Source organism: Chroicocephalus ridibundus, chromosome 3 (genome assembly GCF_963924245.1).
Source record: "Chroicocephalus ridibundus chromosome 3, bChrRid1.1, whole genome shotgun sequence".
Lineage (NCBI taxonomy): Eukaryota > Metazoa > Chordata > Aves > Charadriiformes > Laridae > Chroicocephalus > Chroicocephalus ridibundus.
The window spans coordinates 89,402,838-89,421,613 of NC_086286.1; the positions used below are offsets into that span (position 1 = coordinate 89,402,838).

The 18,776-nt window shown below is 41.7% G+C and overlaps 1 protein-coding gene across 3 annotated transcripts in view; it reads left to right on the forward strand.

The window, feature by feature from the left end:
* Nucleotides 1-17,186, forward strand: part of RARS2 (arginyl-tRNA synthetase 2, mitochondrial) — a 38,491-nt gene extending 21,305 nt beyond the window's left edge. For 2 of the 3 annotated variants that reach the window (XM_063330022.1, XM_063330025.1), the window contains exons 12-20: nucleotides 1,637-1,697; nucleotides 5,835-5,911; nucleotides 7,229-7,353; nucleotides 10,073-10,140; nucleotides 10,235-10,344; nucleotides 11,347-11,442; nucleotides 14,613-14,687; nucleotides 15,616-15,679; nucleotides 17,065-17,186. In XM_063330022.1, the coding sequence (XP_063186092.1) occupies nucleotides 1,637-1,697; nucleotides 5,835-5,911; nucleotides 7,229-7,353; nucleotides 10,073-10,140; nucleotides 10,235-10,344; nucleotides 11,347-11,442; nucleotides 14,613-14,687; nucleotides 15,616-15,679; nucleotides 17,065-17,151 (763 nt within the window). In that variant the 3' untranslated portion in view covers nucleotides 17,152-17,186. Of the gene's footprint in view, nucleotides 1-1,636; nucleotides 1,698-5,834; nucleotides 5,912-7,228; nucleotides 7,354-10,072; nucleotides 10,141-10,234; nucleotides 10,345-11,346; nucleotides 11,443-14,612; nucleotides 14,688-15,470; nucleotides 15,727-17,064 lie in introns of those variants that run through there. The other variant, XM_063330023.1, reaches the window with a different exon arrangement.
* Nucleotides 17,187-18,776: the final 1,590 nt, after the last annotated feature.

The window sequence follows — 18,776 nt, forward strand, 5'->3', positions numbered from 1 at the left end:
AATGTAACTATCATGGGATGAAAATGGCTCAGGAAAAACAACTGCTTTTAAATACTTTTCCTCCCCTTAAGAAGTCTGTTAGTAAATCTTCTCTTTCCATAAATCATAATACTTTCTCCAGCTATTGACTTTGAAAACAAAGCTAGGATCTCTTCATCTAATAAACATTTGCCAAATAATGAAGGTTTTAGAAAGACCTTTCCTTAAAATGTTATTGACAGTGTGATGCAGAAAAAAATGGCTTGTTCAGCCATGTCTTCATTCAATCAGTGGACCACCAGCACTGTAACATCAATTTTATCACTGTTTTCCTGCCTTCTCATCAGTATCCTAAAATTCCTCTTGGGTATTTTAATATGGAAGTCTTAACGGTTTCTTTGTGCCAGTAATGTAAATAAATCAGATGTCTAGCCCTCAGGGTAAACTGTGTACGGCTTTTCAGCACAAGAGTATTAGAGAGATGCTGCAGTCAGTCCTGCACGTTAGGGAGCAGCTGAATCCTGTAGCCAGATAGAGGCAAGACTGCCACAGCTGCATGCCCGCAGGTCCAACCAGTAGTAAGGCTGAGCGGCTGTTTCCAGTAGGCACACACATGTATATACACACAACCAACCAAACAGGGCAATGCAGACAAAACCCCTCTGCACTCAGACAGCGCAAATAGCCTCATTTTCTTCCCCTCCGGATGATTAGAATGAAGATCTATTAGTGTGAAGAAATATACACGTATGTATGTTTGTGTATACATATATATAAGTATGTGTATATATTTCACTGACCTTCAGTCCCTTCGCTTGCTGGCACCACAGGTGTGTGTCTTGTATCGGCTGTAGTCCCCAGCTCCAGTTACTGATACTTAGACCTCCAAACTTACGTGCATGCAGAGGAGAGATGCCCTCACCCAGGAAAAGTTTGAAATGGACTTTAATGAGAAGACAGGATAGACTGCGCTGATCAGGTGCAGGGCACAACCGGAAAAACATACTAACCAGCAATCGGCTTACAAGCCACCTGTCCCTTTTATCGTCATCTCCCTCTCTATTCCCATATTTGGTTCCTCCCCTAAGCACCCCGTAATAAATCTTGTGCAGTTGCAAAATGCTTTTCCCTTGCATCCCGTGTGTCCCATGTGCCTTAGGCAGTAACCTCCCTCGGTCAGAAGGTGGTTCCTGGTGACCCCTGAGGTTGATTTCAGATGGGGACATGGGGCTGATGGCTTTCCTGTGACAGCCCTGGGAGGGGCTCGAGCAGGTTCTTTCTCTGTGCTACTTTGTGTGTGTGAAGATGAGCTTTTTATCATATAACCTGGTGCTGAGCACTGGGTTAGTTTTCCAGGAGAGGGTTGTTTCTCTCAGATCTCCCAGCTGATTGATTCTCCCAGTAGGCTGACAGAAACCAGACTTACTCTGTGCATAAGAATTGTTTCCTCAGTAACTTTCATAGCTGGTGGTTTAAAAAAACATTTCAAACACGTCATGAACAAAGTAGACATGTCCTCTTTTCTGTGTAAGACATATGTGGATCCCTCTAATCTGTCAGTCCTCTTCCCTCCAGAAGAGTAGATTATTTTCCCAAGAGGCAAATAATGAGGTATGTTTGAGTGAAAGTCCAAATAGTTTCTCGTTATCTTTTTCAGAGATCTTGCTGCTGCTATAGACCGAATGAATAAGCATAGCTGGGATACTATGATTTATGTGGTAAGTAATTCTAGATTCACCAAACGCTTTTGAGCCTGACTCTCGCCAATAACCCAGGGAGCCTCTTACTCCCCTTATGATTTTGGCACATGGTATTTTTGGCAGTAAAATATTTGGCCAGAAACTGTGCCTCAATGTGGCAGTGTTTCTTGGTTTTGTTTCAGTTCATGACCCACAGAACAGTTGAAAAATCAGTTCTGGAGTTATTCTCTGTTTTAAAAATTCATTACAATTCATTTTAAATGAACTTTTACTCAATTGACATTGTATTTTCTATATAAATGTTGTAATTAATATTTAAAAAAGTCAGAAAAAGCTGTTAGTGTTATAAGGGGTTGTGAAATTTTAATTTAGAAATTAATATTCTAAAATGAATCTAAGTCTACTCTCAAGTCCTGGTATCTTATCTGAAATGTAAATTTTCATGGCTTTGAACAATGTCTCGATTTCATTACGTAGAAATCACACATAAAGTACTGCTTAATCAATCTCGAGCAGTTGTAGACAGGGAATCTTTTTATCGTTTCTTGGATTGATTATTTTGCTCTTTAACAATTCCAGCAGTATTAGTAATGAGTGGCAGGATTATCTCCTCACTTGTGTGAAACTTTTTTTTAACAAGGACATATCACATGATGCTTTTAAATTTTCTTTCTCCCAGATTTAGAAAAAAAAACCCATGTTTAAACTCATGTTCTGTCATGTGAAGTCAATTAATGACCCATGGAAAAAATCTGTAGGTTTCTGGCATGTTCTTTGTGATGCGTTTGGTAATGCCCATAAATCTTCTCCAGCGCAACTCTAATGTTACAAATACCATGACTGAGGGAAGGAATCAGTAAGCATAAAATTAAATACCCAGGTAGTTTAAAGTCTGACTTTTAGTTAAGTCACATTCCTCTTTTTATTTTCAGTCTTCAGGAAGTTTCCACTAACTTGTCATTCCCACAGGTGGTCATAGAACAGGGCGGGTGTTTTGTTGTGTTTTTTGGGGGTTGGTTACCACTACTGACTGGAACACAGTAGATTTGCTGGCATTGAAGAGCAGTGTGGCTGTGAAAGCGCAATGCATTAGGAGTTAAGGAAGCCTCCTGCCTAGTTCACGGGGGTAGGTAATTATTTGTATTTTTTATACCATAAGATGGTAGGGACAAAGGCAGAAGGAACAGTTAGAGAGAAAGAAAATCACTGGGTGGGTATTTTGCACAAATGAGGATGGGGACTGAATGTTAAGCTAATGCTAAAGCAAGTACAGAAGCCATAGTCTTGAGCTGACCGGCTGCTCATAGATGAACTCCAGTAACTGTTCACTTCCTCGCCTGGGCCTCTTTGATCTACTCCTAGTCCAAATAGATAGGCATCAAAACCGGACTGTGGTGTGATCAATGTGACCATTATAATCAATGTCCCATTCAAACTGGAAATGACAGATTAGCCTGTCTAGTCCTGTTCTCTCAACCTTGCTAAGGTTGCATAGTTTTTGGATAACATGGTTAGTATTTCTACCATTTCTGACTTTCTGAGGACTGAGAAAGTGGGTCATAAAATGAAAGGGCGATGACATGAACTGCTAAGAGGGTTTGTGGGATGGCAAAACTCTGCCAGCCCTGCTGAGTTTTGCTGCTGTTTTGTGGCAGTGTTTTATAGTGGGTTAGGACTTTATTCATGGTTACAAGAGGTGGGAAGACTTCATGGATTTAAGTGAGAACACCAATGATTTTAGTCTTTAATTATTAAATTCAAATGTATTTTAGAATCCTGACCTTGTTACAAGAAAATTATTTAGAGGCTCTTGAGTCTTATTTCATAAGATCATCTTATTTTAATCGGATCAACTTGTTTAAGAGAGTATTAAATTGGTGTATTAGTTGTAATGCTGTAAGTCAGTGCATTCACCAATTTATATTTTAAATATCCTACTTATTTCATAAAAATGCAGCAATATGAGCAAAATATTCAAAACATTTAAAAATGTATGACAGCTATTATTAAAGAGGTTCTAAGATTCCATTGGATGTTGTATTGAAAATAGGAGATGAACACACTTTTAAATATGAAGAGTTAAATATAATCCACGCTGTCAGACTGCAAACTTCTCTCTTAAAGTTAACTACTTAGACTGCATTTAGACATATACAATTTTGGGGCCTGTAAGGAAAAAAACCTGGCATTCTTCACAATACGAATCTTCTTTTTGAGCATTTGTGTTGTTTTTGCCATGCTATGAAAAAAAAGTAGTTTTCAAAATGGTGGTGTCTGCAGGTTCATCTTTTTTAACCTACTTACACATCCATCTTTTGAGTATTGCTTTTAGGCAGAGATGAAGTTGTGTGGTACTCCTAGTATTTATTTGCGTCCTTCTTAACAAATTTGGTTTTCATACAATTTTAATTGTCTGGATTGTTCAAGCATAATAAACACTCATTGTTATGCTTCTCGCAGTATCATACAGCATCCCAAAACCACAGGAGTTGATGCTTAGTTTTCAGGTGGCCAGCTGAAGCCTGAAATTCAGTTTGTACTGCCTGATTGGTATTCTTATCTTGGCCTCTCTTTTCATGTTCTTATTTCCATGGGAGTTTAAAGGATTATTAAAAAAAAAGCTATTAGATTATTATTAGATTATTTTCTGTTAATGATTTTAAATATTCTTCTGTATGCTATTTCTATATATGTTGGTCAAGACAAGTAATTACAAATTTAAGTCAGCTTTTAGTTTAGTTTTAGCTGAATATTCTGCTTGGTGAACAGTTGCAAAGAAGCAATTAAGTTCAGAAGAAATGGAGTCTTTTGTCAGTGAGTATTGTCATGATTTGTCATGATATCTACTCTCAAAAGACTGCAGTCCTTCAAAGAGGCTTTTAAATGCTGTGATTGTGGTCCAGGTGGTGAGGGACATGCTGTTGTGCGCGCAAAACAAAAACAGTTTCTGTCATAGAATGTATAATCTCTTGTAAAACAGGAGAATAGAGATGAATTCAGACCTAGAGGGAAGGAGGGGAAACAGCAAGGCAGCATTGACCAGTACAGTGAGCTGGCCTTAATCTAAACTTTATAAAGTTTATTGTGAGATCTTTTAGTGAGAGAGATCAGGCTTTGTTTTACAGGTACAGAGAGCTTCTCTCATAGGTAGGGCGCATGGAAAGGAAGGCTTTGTTAGAAATGATGACCACTGCTGTCCATTTATCAGCCTTGCCTGTGAATTGGCACAGGGAGAGGGGATGCATAGAAGCGGAGCAGGCTATGAGGAACTGCGAAAGAGGAGGCAGGTGCTTGAGGCTTGATACAATGGTAGAGTTCAGAAAGAAATGCAGATAAGCACTTCACTCGCTGCTCACTCCCTGTCTTGGAACACCAAGCAAATAAGGAAATAGTGGTTATTTGGTTGTCACTGCAGTGTTTTTTAAGGAGGGGTGAAGGAGTTTTTGAGTGATGTAGTCAAAGCAACTAGGTAGGAAAGTGAATTTCATAGCAACAGCTGTAGCTAGACATACAAACGAAGATCATTGTTAGACATAAAGAAACTTCCATCAGAAACACTCTTAAGTCATAGGAGAGAGTAATTGGAAGTGGAAGAGAGCACAAGATGCATCATTAATATGAAAATGTAATCATGTATACTTCTTTTTTTTATTTAAAAATGATGCACCTGACTCATGACATAAAGCTCCACAAGTCATGCTGGAGACAAAAGAAACTAGTGGGTTCTGGAGACGGAGAGCTTAAAGAGGTGTTCTGTTTCTAAGCCAAAGGAACCTTAAAGTTTGGTCATGTAAAACATGGAAATATAACAAGAGTAGCAAAGTTCTGAAGTGGAGGCATTTTGTTTGATGGGCAGCTCACAGATTATGTGAAACTAAAGAACATCGTGGTTTCATTTCAGTTCATGGCTTTACACTCATGACCTAGGAATAATCATTTTTGAAAAGGTAGATTACTTTTTCTGACACGATGCAAAATCCCATTGCCATAGATTCCAGGTGTTACATTTTTCAAGTCTTGCCTGTCTTCATAGGTCTTAATTCTCCTTGCAGAGACTTACTGCACAGTATCTGCAGTGGTGCGTGTTTGTGTGTTGAAAGCTAATCCTTGTCAAACTTGGAGTGTTTTCTAACATGCACCAATTCTATTCCTTAGACAGATAAAAGTCAAAGTAATCACTTCCAACAGTTGTTCCAAATACTGAAGCTCATGGGTTATGACTGGGCAGAAAGGTATGTATTTATGAATCATAATTATATACCTTTTTTCTTTTTTCTTTTAAGCATTGTAATATGTACATTGGAATTTCAGTGCTCTTTCAGTGGTCTTTTGAAGAGAATCTCCTGATTGTGTTTGCCTGCCACCACACCATAGCACCCATCATGTAGGCATTTTGGATGAAACCATGCTACAAGATGTGCTGCTGGTGTGCAGCTAATGAACGCCAGAGCGCAAGCAGATATTTGGCCTGTAGGACCCAACTAATGCTAGTCCAATAAGAAGGAAAAAATAAGAAAACAAAACTCTCAGAATTGTGTGCAATGTGGGCCTCAGGTCCTCAGCATCAACCTTTTCACTCTATATGTCTGCTCCTGCTGGCCTGCTTTATTTGCAAAGGGACACATGCCATGTGTTCAGGGTGTGAAAAACAGACCTGTCTCTCATTTAACGGGTCTTTCATAGCTGCTTGATGTAAAAATGGGAAAAAGGAAACAATTTTTCAGAGACTTTATGGCATAGTTTCTGGGGTATTTTGTGATCACATATGAAACAATTACTTCTTGAAGTATGATATTTTAGCAGAGATCTGAATCTAAGTTTGAGTCACGCTTCAGGCTTGAAATATCTTTTGCAGGGAAACGTATCCCCACTCTTATTCGTTGTCGTTACCAGTCTTGTTAGCAATCTGAGCAAAGGTCAATAATGGATCTGCAGACTAAATTGTATTCCTCTCTGACAGACTGCATGTCTTTTGTGGTTAAATATAGGATTTTAGCCTTCAGGAATATTAGTCTGCCTCCTTTCACAATGCTTAAAGTTGCACTAAAATTACCTTAGGTTATAGATCCAAAATAATGCTTGGGATTATTGTGAGCAGAAGCAATGAATGCTTTATTATTAGCAATGATTAATTACACTTTTAGTATAATGTGGCCACAATAGGATTATTATTACTCCCTTTCTAATGTTATTAACAAATCTGCGTTGCCACAGTAATTTGATCTGTCTACATCCTGCCTCTCCTCAATTTATTGCAATTTATTGCATTGAGTCCTCTGTACTAAAGCTAGTAGCAAGAGGGGTTCCCAAGAGCACGCAAATGACCAGGTTATCATAATTCTGATCATAATTTTCCCATTATATAATAAGTGTGGAGCTTTGGTTGCTGAAATGAGAGTTACTGATTATATCACCAAGCTTCCCACGTTGGCGCACTATTTATTCAGCTGTTATTGCTGTTTCCTGGTAAGAATCCAGCTCTGAACAAACACTGCAAACATTTCTCTTGATTAAAATGTAATTTTAGGTCCTGCTGCTTTTCAACACAGGTGCCAGCATGTGTCTTTTGGTCTAGTTCAAGGGATGAAGACTCGGAGAGGACAAGTAATTTTCCTGGAAGATGTTTTAAATGAAGTTCGTTCAAGGATGTTACAAAACATGGCTTCCGCAAAAAGTTAGCTATTTCAGGTCTTATTAATTTATTTTGATGTTCTGTGTTGATCAAAAATGTGTCATCTTTTCTACCTTTCACTTCTCCCTGCATAATACTGACCACAGGGATATGCCCTGATCTGTGCACTTTTTCTGTCTCACGTAACACAAACAAGTGTTTAAAATAATCCTTTGCAACTCTGTGAACTTCCCTAAGTTACAGATTTGCAAATTTTAACATTCAGTGAAATTATTTCACCATGCTTTTGCCCTGGGAAAGAAGTACCTGCCTTTGGGGAACAACAGTTGCTTTTTTCTGGAGGGACAAACTAGTCGATAGTGGGTTTGAGACTTAAGTTCAGGGAACAGTCAGATTTTATCCAAAGGATTTGTAGCTCTGACAGTTTTCTCTGGCAAAATTGACTGTAGCTTGTCTGCAGCTACTGCCTTGTCACCCTCCCAGCTTCATGACTGTTTCCAGAGCCCCCAGGAGGTCACTGCTCTGCAGCAGAATCTGCTGAAGGGGATGTTTACCTGCACCTCGGGCTGTGGCTCTAGAGCTGTTTCCTCTTGAGGCAGTAAAGATTCAAGCAGTTCCCGGTGAAATGCTGCCCCCTCTTGTGCTTTCTGGGGTTAGGTGCTGAACTGAATCAATGAACTGATCAGGTGAAGTAGCATGCGTCTTCCTTGCTCTGCCTCCTCACCTTTTTTAATCCAGGTGATTTTGCTTGTAGATAGGACAAGGAGAAGGGAGGGCAGGCAGAATGATAGAAGGGTAACCCTCGATCCAAACCAGTTTTAGTGAAGAGAGGAATGGAGCTTAGAGCTTCAGTTTAAAGGTCAGTATTGTAGCTGAGTGCAAAGCAAATTTATTTTTATGCTGGAGTGAACTGACAAGGCAGAGGTACAGACCCATGTTCCATTGCACAAGCAATAGGCAGAAGAACAGCTAAAAGAAGTAATGCGTTCAGATGGCACTGCAGTATTCCCCAGAGCTTACCCATTAGATCCTAAATCCTACCTGTGCTTGTAGAATTTTCCCCCCTTGTGTTTGAACTCCTGCCTTTCTTAAATTAGAAATCTTAAATCCCCGACTCATAGCAATGTCTTCAATGTTTGTAAAGTGTTTGGATACACAGTGGAAGATGTTACAAACTTGTGTGTGGCGTCAAAATGCCTCACTCTCATTGAAAAGATTTTGGGAGCTGGGCATCTAACAGCCAATGCTAGCTTTGAAAATCACACCTATGTGGAGCTCAAGCTGGTTCATTAAATACCTTTGTATAAACTCTGCTGTTAACTATACACAGCTCTTCTGCTATTTAAGTTTCCATTATTGGCATATTTTTTCTTTCTACTCTTCGCAATGAATCCTGCAGTCCATGTAAGTCCTCTCTATAATGTCTGTTATTTCCTTTGCTGCTTTACTTTCTCTTAGATAGCTTTGTCAGCGTCTCATCAAGCATCTAAACGAAAGCCTGAATTCTGAGACAGTTGTTGTGTTCTGAAACAAATCTCAGTTATGAAATGTAACCATGTAATCTAAACATAAGTCTTTGTGAATGAATAGCCAGTCTGAGACTGGCTGCTACAAACTATGCCCACACTTTTCAAGCTTAATCCTTTCTGAATTTTGTAAATAGCAAAGGTATGAGTGTGTGAAGTACTCAAAGTTGTGTCAGTTGGCATTGCTGACCTAGCACAAAGAAGTAGCAAAGTGAAAGACAGAAATCTAAGTATACTAAAACTGTACTGCAAAACTGTTTGAGCTTAAGTAGTGCCTTAAGAGAACAGCTGAATTCTCCAATTCTGCTGTTAGTGAGAAATCAGCTGGGACAGCAAATCGTAAGCTGAACTCTGCAGATTTAATAGATTACATAGGTAAATCATGCCTGACTAATCTACTGTCCTTCTGTGATGGAGTAACTGCATCAGTGAACAGTGCAAGAGCTATGAATGTTGTCTACCTGGACTTCTGTAAGGCCTTTGATATGGTCCCCCTAAACATTCTTACCTCTAAATTGGTGAGATACAGATTTAATGGATGGACTGTTAGATGGACAAGGAATTGGCTGGTTGGCCATGTCCAAAGTGTTAGATTTCAGTGGCTCAATGTCCAAGGTGGAAACCAGTAACAAGTGGTGTCCCTTAAGGGTGCGTACTGGGACCAATAGTATTTAATGTCTTAATCAATTACATAGACAGTGGGATCAAGTGCACCCTCAGCAGCTTTGCAGAGGACACCAAGCTGAGTGGTATAGTTGACATGCCTGAGGGACAGGATGCCATACAGAGGGACCTGGACAGGCTTGAGGAGTGGACCTGTGTGAACCTCATGAGGTTCAGCAAGGCCAAGTGCAGGGTCCTGCACCTGGGTCAGGGCAACCACCAGTATCAGTACAGGCTGGGAGATGAAGGAATTGAGAGCAGCCCTGCCGAAAAGGACTTAGGGGTACTACTGGATGAAAACTTGGACATGAGCTGGCAATGTGCGCTTGCAGCCTTTAAAGCCAATTGTATCCTGGCCTGCATCAAAAGAAGCGTGGCCAGCAGGTCAAGGGAGGTGATTCTGCACCTCCGCTCTCGTGAGACCCCCACCTGGAGTTCTGCCTCCAGCTCTGGAGCCCTCAGCACAGGAAAGACATGGACCTGTTGGACCTTTATTGGCATCTCCAAGTCTGAGCAAGGGAGTCCTTATGCTATTACAGACTTAATATTTCTTTTTCTCTGTTTCTCTTCAGCAACCAAAGAGATAGAAGACCCTATGGAGACAGCAGAGAAAGTTGGTCTTGCAGCACTAATAATTCAGGTGAGTCTGAGCTGCCTCGTGAGATGTTTGCATCTTCTGTGAAAAGTTAAAAATTGAGATGAAGAGCCATATTTAGGTGACATTATTTTTCCAGGACTTCCGGGGCCTTCTGTCATCTGATTATCAGTTTAGCTGGGATCGAGCTCTTCAAAGTCGTGGAGATACAGGCGTGTTCTTGCAGTACACCCATGCCAGACTCCACAGGTAAGAGGAGTGTTTGTATGCAGAAGTACTATTTGACAGGTATTTTAACCTTATTAATTTACTGCTTAGTTAAGTAGTAGTGTTAACTCCTTCCCTAAATATGACACATCTTCATGTTTTCAGCAGAGGTGTGAGTTTATGATAGGAATCACTGCGACTTTCCAGAAGAGCAAGCCAATTAAAATGAAATTTCCACCTCATTTCCACAGGGCTGAGCTAACTGTGTACTTTCCCAGTTCTAGGAACAGCCTCTCTATGTGTTTGGTGTCAGTGATGAAGAACAGTGGCCCTAGGATTAAGGAAACTGATGTAAAAAACAAAATGCCCGTACTCATAAAATATACCAAATCACAGAACTTAGATGGTTTTGGCTACCACTGTGGCTCGTGGGTTTTTGTTAACGTTCTGTTACTTCCCACTGTTCCCAAGTTTAAAAGCAGACCCCTTCCTGTTGAATCAGGTCAAACACCTGACATGTTTAATTATTTTTTTAAAAGAATTTTAGAAGAGCCCAATTTGAACAGTTTTAGCAATTATAGTGATCTTTCAGAGCATTTTTAATGCACACATGGATGTGTATTTGCATAAAAGCATGTGAGATACCTTCCTGGATAAGGCCAAAGGTCCGTACAGCCTGGTATTCTGTCCGAGGCGATGGTAAGAGGGAGATGGTATTCAGGGAGAGCGTGCAAGCCTGAGCCCTCTCTGTAGTCTGTTCCTCTTGTACGCCTCTATCATCTAGGTATTGATGGTACTCGGGTACCATTACTAGGGTATTAACTACCTCCCTAATCCTTTTAGCGTCAGCTTCTGAACCCGTTGTCTATGCATTTCTCTAATCCTGTTGATACTGAATGGCTATCACAGATTTTAATTTTTGAAGTCAGCTAGTGTGTCTCAGTGTTCCATTCAGCTTGAGCAGAAGATGCCTAGCCTTTTTCCTTAAGAACACAAATGTCTGTTTTTCTTGTTCAAGCTTTGTTTTTCATGCTTACCTTTTAGTTTAGAACAGATGCATGGGAATAAGCAGCTAACTGACGTTAATGTGGCGTGCTTGCAAGAGCCAGATGCCATCTCTGTTCTTCAGCATCTTCTCAGGTTTGTCTAGTTTTCTTTCCAAATACCAGTTCCCTTAAAATAAATTTCTGGATTTGCTGCCAGCCTGTTGAGCAGGCCAGGCACAGATTGCACGATCATAGGAGGAAAAATGGCTATTTCAGGCAATGGCTTGTCTATTGGGTCACACTGATTGCAACGGTAGCCCTCCCTTGAAATCTTCATGGACTCTAGAAGCCATATGAGGGAAAGGCAATATTTGGAATGTACTCTGCATACATGAGCCTCTTCACAAAAATATGCTAAGCTCTATACAAATACTAGCTGCAGATTTGCTCCGTCCCTGTCATGGATGGAGTGATGCACTTCACTCGTGAGAGAAGCAGCAAGACATTTAGTGTTATAAACCAGGGATTTAACAAAGTTTCATAGTAAATGTGACAGTGTTTTAACAAGATTCAATGGTGAGGCACACTTGGTTATTTACTGTAGAGGGGAGAGGGTCAGACAGAGCTGTCAGGGAGACCCTCCCATTGAGCTGAGGTTCAGAAAAGACTCCCTTGCTTTCTGAACTCCTTCTCAGAGAGGAGTCTAGGTGTGGCTGGATCCCGTCCTAGTCCCAGACTCGGTCAACGATTTATGTCTAAAGGATTATATATGGGCAGTCAATCCTTTATGTCACTTGGCTAAGATTTTAAAGTTTAGCATGCTATAAACCACTTACCGAGGATCTGTTGTGGCAAGGAACCTCTTATCTTGGGAAGTAACCTTGAGATGTGTCCCTACTCAAGGGGAGATCCTGGCGCGCGCCCACTTCCGTGCAGGAGAGCTCAAAGGGCTCTTGGGCTGTTCACATTTTATGGGGGTAAGATTGACTTATAGTCATATTTGCGTATCAGCCACAGTACCAGCGTTGCTCAAGTTAGTCCTTGGCTATTGTGTTGTTATATGTCTCCCGGAAACCACCTTTGAGTCCAGATGCAGCCATCATGATTAGATGCACCCATGATGACCACCATGGGTGGTTATCGCTTGGGCAGGGTTAGGGGAGATAAAGGTCAGGTTGGGGATGGGGGGAGAGCACATCATCGCAGTCCCTCTTGTTCTGCTTTTGTCATGTGGGAAAGGGGAGAGGAAGTGCTTCTGGGAGCAGTGAAATGGAGTGAGTATGTGCATGAACATTGAGTAGCTCAACATCCTTCAGAGCTACTGAACATGCACAACTAATACCTGTCAATAGTAGTAACGTTCTTCATTAATTCAGTCTTAAAGTTCAGCAGTTTCTGTTTTCATTATCACATAGATAGATAAATACTTAAAATACAGAGGCAGGGGAGTTGTCCATGTTGCGCAGCCCGTAATGGAATTGGAATTGAGGCTTTCAGAATTCCTAGTGAGAGGTCCCGTATACTGCATTGCACACTGCACAGTGCTGAAGAATTAATTCCTTTGGCCACGCTAAGGCCTTCTTGAGGGCGTGTGTTTAAAATTCAGACTTTGAAAATTCCTGTCAGAGTCCCAGGTGGCTCCTTCCAGCCTGCGACTATAGGTTGGAGAGTCCTACCATTAACTGTAATTATCTCAAGGGCTGCCTGTTATTTATCGTATGCTGCGTGCTCTCTTGAGGGATAGCGAGACCAGCCAGCACTCTAAATAAGACCAGTAGTGTCTTATTTATCCAATGCAATTGTATTTCACAGAAAGCTCGTGGGTTGTTTCTTGGCTTTTATCAGATTAGCGTATAGCTGCCTGTCTTATGTGTGAAAACTGACAGGGTTAATGTATTTCGGGTTGATTCGCAGGGATCACTGCATCCCAGATGTGTCCATTTTCCAACAGAGGTTGTTGCTGCACTCCAGGGCTGTTGGCTTTTATAGAGCTTCAGGTCTGCTTATTGCAAAGTCTGACCAAGCACCATATAGAATTTGCATGAAACGTCTCCTGGGGCCTTTACTTCCAGCAGAAAGCAGCATTTAGGTTATCCATTAGACCAGGTACTCAGTGGTTAATAAACTCACATTTAAATATCCCATGATTTCGTGAGTAACAGTTAGTGTTCAGCCCTCCTTGTGAGTTGCCATGAGTAGATGCTTCTTGAAAAGTTTCCACGATGAACACTCCTGAGTTGTCAGAAGCCCACTTCCCATGGCTCTGCTTCTGCTGTTTGAAAAGCTACCAAACATTTTCCTTTAAAATTAGCTGACCAGTTCTGAATACTGTTACCTTTTCAGACTAATGAGTAGTAGATTGAAGGTAGCATGCATATCCCTGCAAAAGTGGGTTTATTTAACTGATAAAATAATCTAACAAGCTGTCATAAGCCAACACTGAAATGGCAGCTTCATGAAGCAACAAAGTTGGTATCAAAAGAAGGACCCTTCATTTGATACCAACTTTGTTGCTTTATTGCTGTTTGATGGTGCTCCCCAGTTCTCCTGCAAGCTTGCCTTTAAAGAAGGAAGATCCCGGGAAGTTCAGCATGGGCATGCTGGTGGGAATGGGCCTGGGAGCTGAGCAAAGACCAGGAATTCCACTCCCCACTTTGAATTTGAAATCTATTCAGCCCCAGAGGCGTTGGTAACTTCTTGCAGGCTGTGAAAAAGAGGGTGTGCACAAGTGGACACCAAAACACATGAAGAAAAAACATGGATCTCCATGACTCGGCCTGTATTATCCAGTTTAATTAATAGTGTCTTACATAAGTTGATTTTATTCCAGGATTATGTAAACCCACTTTGTTTTTGTCTTTTCTAATGTTATAAGATTCCCTTTAGCTACTTAAAATTCTAAGCTGCGTTTACTAAAGGCAACATCCTCTAAGGGACTATTTTGACTGCCTTGGTTATTTAATACATGTTTTTTGCTCCTAGGAACTTACAATTAGTGTTGAAATGTAAAACCAGACATAATGTTCCAGGAGCAAATATAGCTCTTGTGTTCTCTTTGCTATAACCTGCCTCTCTGAGCTCTGCTATCTACAGTGTTTGCATGAAGAGGAGCAGAAGCAATCTCCTTTAACAATAAGTGAACAAAGAAGAAATAATGAATTGTGTGTTAATTACATGGCTTAAGTCTGGTTCAGAAGATTATCTTTGTAAATTCTGCAGTTGTGGTTGCGCGTTTGTTCTGACTGAAGCAAGTCTGATGAGCCTTACATATGAGTACACCTTCCTACCACTTTAACACCAAACAACCCTTGTCTTTCTTCACAGGTATGATGAGGTGCTGTATAGATCTTCTCAGGATCTGCAGCCCAAGCACATTGTCAGCTACCTCCTCACACTTAGGTAAGGTGATTGCTGATACTGGCATCTGTCTCCGGTAAGGACAGGTCTTCCTGAGCTGGCTCTGCAGCCCTCACGTCTGCTCTGCTTTGAAGAGTAAAAATAGTGGGAAGATGTAAATTTGTGGGACGGTTTCTCTGGAGCAGGAAAGGTATAAAGTGTGATAGCAAATAACATAATAAATAGTAGAGATTGAGGTTGGAACCAGGAATAAAGGAGCCAGGAGCCTCCTCAGAAATGAATCGCTCTCAAGAAAAAAGAATCACCTGGCCGTAACCCGGTGTCTGAACCCAAAATCATGCTGGACTAATTGTATCTTAAAGAGCAGTTTTCAGTTGATAATATGCTCTCAAATCTCAACGTTTCAGCTAGGAAATTTTGTCCAAACCCCTTTTAACCACTGATCTCAGCCTAAGTGTTGAGATGGACAAAGCATATTATGACTGTAAGTCATACTGCGTGTGACCTCCGTAGGGAGGGTCCCCACAGGGACCTGTCTGATTTAACAGCACAGTGAAATGCTGGAGCAGACTTGCTGGATGAAGCTATAGAGCCTGTGTGGGGAAGGCTTTAACAAGTTAAGGAAAATTGTATAAGGAATCATGCACCTTGGGAATGACAGGGCAGGCTCTCAAGGATCTTTCCAGACCAGTTTTGGTTTGGTTTTTTTTTGGGGGGAGGGGGAGCGGAGAGATTGATTGTGGTTTGGTTTTTTTTATGAGCATTAAGTTGTTGATGGCATGCCCTGACAACATGCAGGCTACAGAAAAACATGTCCTCCTTCAGCCAGGTGGAAGAGGCTGTTGGAAAGACGACTCTGGCACACTGCAGTGGTGGCTCTTCCAGTTCTGCTGCTTTCCGTAGCCTGTAGCGCTGCTCTTGTCAGGAGACATGCTGGTTCTCACCATTCTCACCCTGGTTTCCATTTCAGCCATCTCGCAGCCGTGGCGCATAAAACTCTTCCTGTGAAAGGCAGCGCTTCTGAAGTAGCCCAGGTATGGCACAGCATCGTTAGGTGTCTTGAGTCTGTGTAGGGCACCCCAGAGGAATGATCCAGCAGGGCTTTGCCAAGCCAGCTGTGTAACCACGGGGTGAATCTGCACCTGCAGGCTAATGAGCCAACAGCAGCCTGTCCCGTGGGTGGCACCGCTCCGGGACAGCAGAGCTTGCTGTTCAGGGATGCGCTTTCGGGAAAGGGCTGCTCTGCGTTATCTTTCCGAAACAGAACACTCCATAAGGACAATTGCACCAAACCCAGTCAAACCTCTTTCCTTCTCATCACCTTTCCTTCGGAGCTTTTTAAAAGTTAAACATTTGAGCATTTAATTTGCTGGTTAATTTCTGATGGTTTCCTTTAGTGGCTATGTGGGAAGACAAGAGACTTAGGAGGTAACTGACTCTTTCTCCTCCCTCTCGCCACATACATATCCCAAGTTGTCTGTACTGCCTTTCTAAAGTGCTGAGGCTGACAACTGTTAATAAGCAGTTCCAAATAGATGCAAATTATTTTCTACTGATCTCTCGGGCAATGTTTGACCCCTTAACTGCTCCATAAATGATCCACTAATTGCACTGCCCTCCTTATTTTCTTTTTCATCTATTTCAAAAGCAGTTACCTATCTGATTTCAGGAGGAAATCACATTTAAGTGTTGAGGTGGGTTGTGGGGGGAAAAAATTTCAGTGGAATTGATGGAGCTGCGCTCTGTAGTTGAGCTTAGATGCTACAGGTATTCCTGCCTTTGAAGACGGTTCCATGCGTTCTTGGGAAGAACAACTAAGACAGCCCAAGCTACAAGGAAAATTTCATTTCCTTATCTTGTAAAAAAAAATATTTCTAAATATCTTACACTGTGACAGCTTTCAGAAACTATTTATTTGGGGCAATGTTGTTAGAGCCCTTCCCAAACAGCCGGCTGTGTAACAGCTAAGACATTGACGAGGAAGAGTGAAATTTTCAAAGCAGCCCATAGTTCCTTGACAGCCTCTAACCCAGGCATAGTGAGATTCCAGCAGTATCCTCAGGCTGTAGCAGCCTGTGGTGCATGAAAGATTTTCACTTTTTAGTCATCACTACTCTTTTGCAGGCATCTCCTCTGGTCGCTCTGCCCTGAGGGTACTAGACTGGGCTTTCCAGCTTCCCTTCATTGACAAAAGTGTCCCTCTGTTGACACAGCAATAGGCTGTCAACAGCAGGTGTGAATTCTGCCAGCATTGGTGTGTTATTCAGTATTCAGACTCTGTGTGTGTGTATGCCCTGCAAGGGGACAGAGGATGCACATGGTGTTCCCACCTCTGACAGGCTGCTCCTAACTGCTGCCCTGAGAACTATGCCTTATTCTGTAGCGATACTGTAAGCTGACGGCTATTCTTGTTTTCCAGGCAAGGCTCTGCCTCTTTCAAGCTGCACGCTCGGTTCTAGCCAACGGCATGGAACTTCTTGGCATTACACCTGTAACTCAAATGTAACGAGGCCGTACGCAATGTAAAGTCACATCTCCTAGTAAAAGGATTGTTTTCAAAAGAATATAAATACTCTCCTGTGTGTCATGGCTAATGCAGTCTGGAAACTCGCTGTCTGCTCTTCGAGGTTTGTATCCTCCATCATACCAACTGCAGAAGGGCACGCATGCCACAGTGCTTTGGGGGAGGCCAGGGCTGTCGCAATCACTTTCTCCCAGGCACTTGGCAGGAGTAGCATACTTAAATACCAGGTAGACTAGTGTCTTCCCATAAAAGCAAACTGGTGTGTGCTTACCTTTGTAAATATAACATCCTTTTGGTAGAGGAAGCAGTGTTACCTGCGCTGCCCTAAGCAATCAAAGTTCTCCCCTTCTGCGGCTGCCATTGTGTACTTAGCCCTAATGGTAAAACAGCTTACAGGCGGGTTCTAGACTGTAACAAACTGAGTTAGACCATGCCAGAGGAATTTTTTTTCCTGCGTCTTGTACTGCACTTCCCTTTCAGTAACACTAGCCAAGACTAACTGCCAACTCTGTCGCATCCTGTTCCTCGCCCATTTCTCTGTCCCACCAGTGTGATGACTGGGGAGAAGAGGGTTTGCTGCCCAGCTGGTGGAACAGGAACTGCGGTGCTCCCTGAGCACTGTACACACAGTCAGACGTGGTAGGTGCTGCTCAACACCCCTGAGCCATCATACTGCTGAAGAAAGGTAGAGCATCATCTGTAAGGTAGTGTAGGTGGCTACTCCAGCCACTAAAATGCCTGACAATACCCACCAGAGCAGCACTATGGTGACATGCTGTTTAAATGCACAGAGCACTTGGCAAAAAGGAGCGAATTTATGCATGTTTGTCATTGCTGCATTTAACATGCCCCACTTTCAAGTAAAAACCCAGCTGGTTAACTCATGGCTGAAGGAACCTCACCAGAATATAAACTTGGTCACATTCTTGACTCCACTTTGAATGTAAATGAGTTGCCCAAAGCACCAAAGTAAGTTTTCCCTCAATGCACAGTTGGAGTTTCTGGAAGGGTTGAACTGAGTGAGGCCTTAGAAAATGAGGGAGGAGGTTGAAATTACACAGTTGTCACTCATAAATTAAATCAAAGCCTAACGTGTTACAGGAACTCTTTTCAAGCATCTCTCTGTTACGCATAAAAAGTTTTAGAGATAAAATGTACAGATAAAAATCTTCTGGTCTGACACTTTGAGTTGACTCACTCATACTTAAGCCAGAGATACAAGATGACATATGAACCTGCCCCCGTACAACTGGGGTTTGGCAAAACACACAGAATAGAATAAAATATCCCTATACCAGCTACAGCAGGTATAAAAAAAACATTTGAAAAGTGAAAGAAAAATCTGCAACAGTCTTTCATTCTGACTTTTTAAACCAAAGAGCGAGTGCTGCTTCTAATCACGTCCAGTAAGTGAGTCTTGAAGCACCATTACTCCTGGTGGAGTTGTGTCAGGACACGCAAGACTTGATTGCATGGAGGGAAAAAACCCACTATTAAGTCATCATAAAAACACTGGAGAAGTACTCTGTTCATCTCACATGTATCACCTAGAAGAGAAACTTTTCCTGTCGTTGATCACACTGCAATCGCTAACTAGTTTAAGAGGA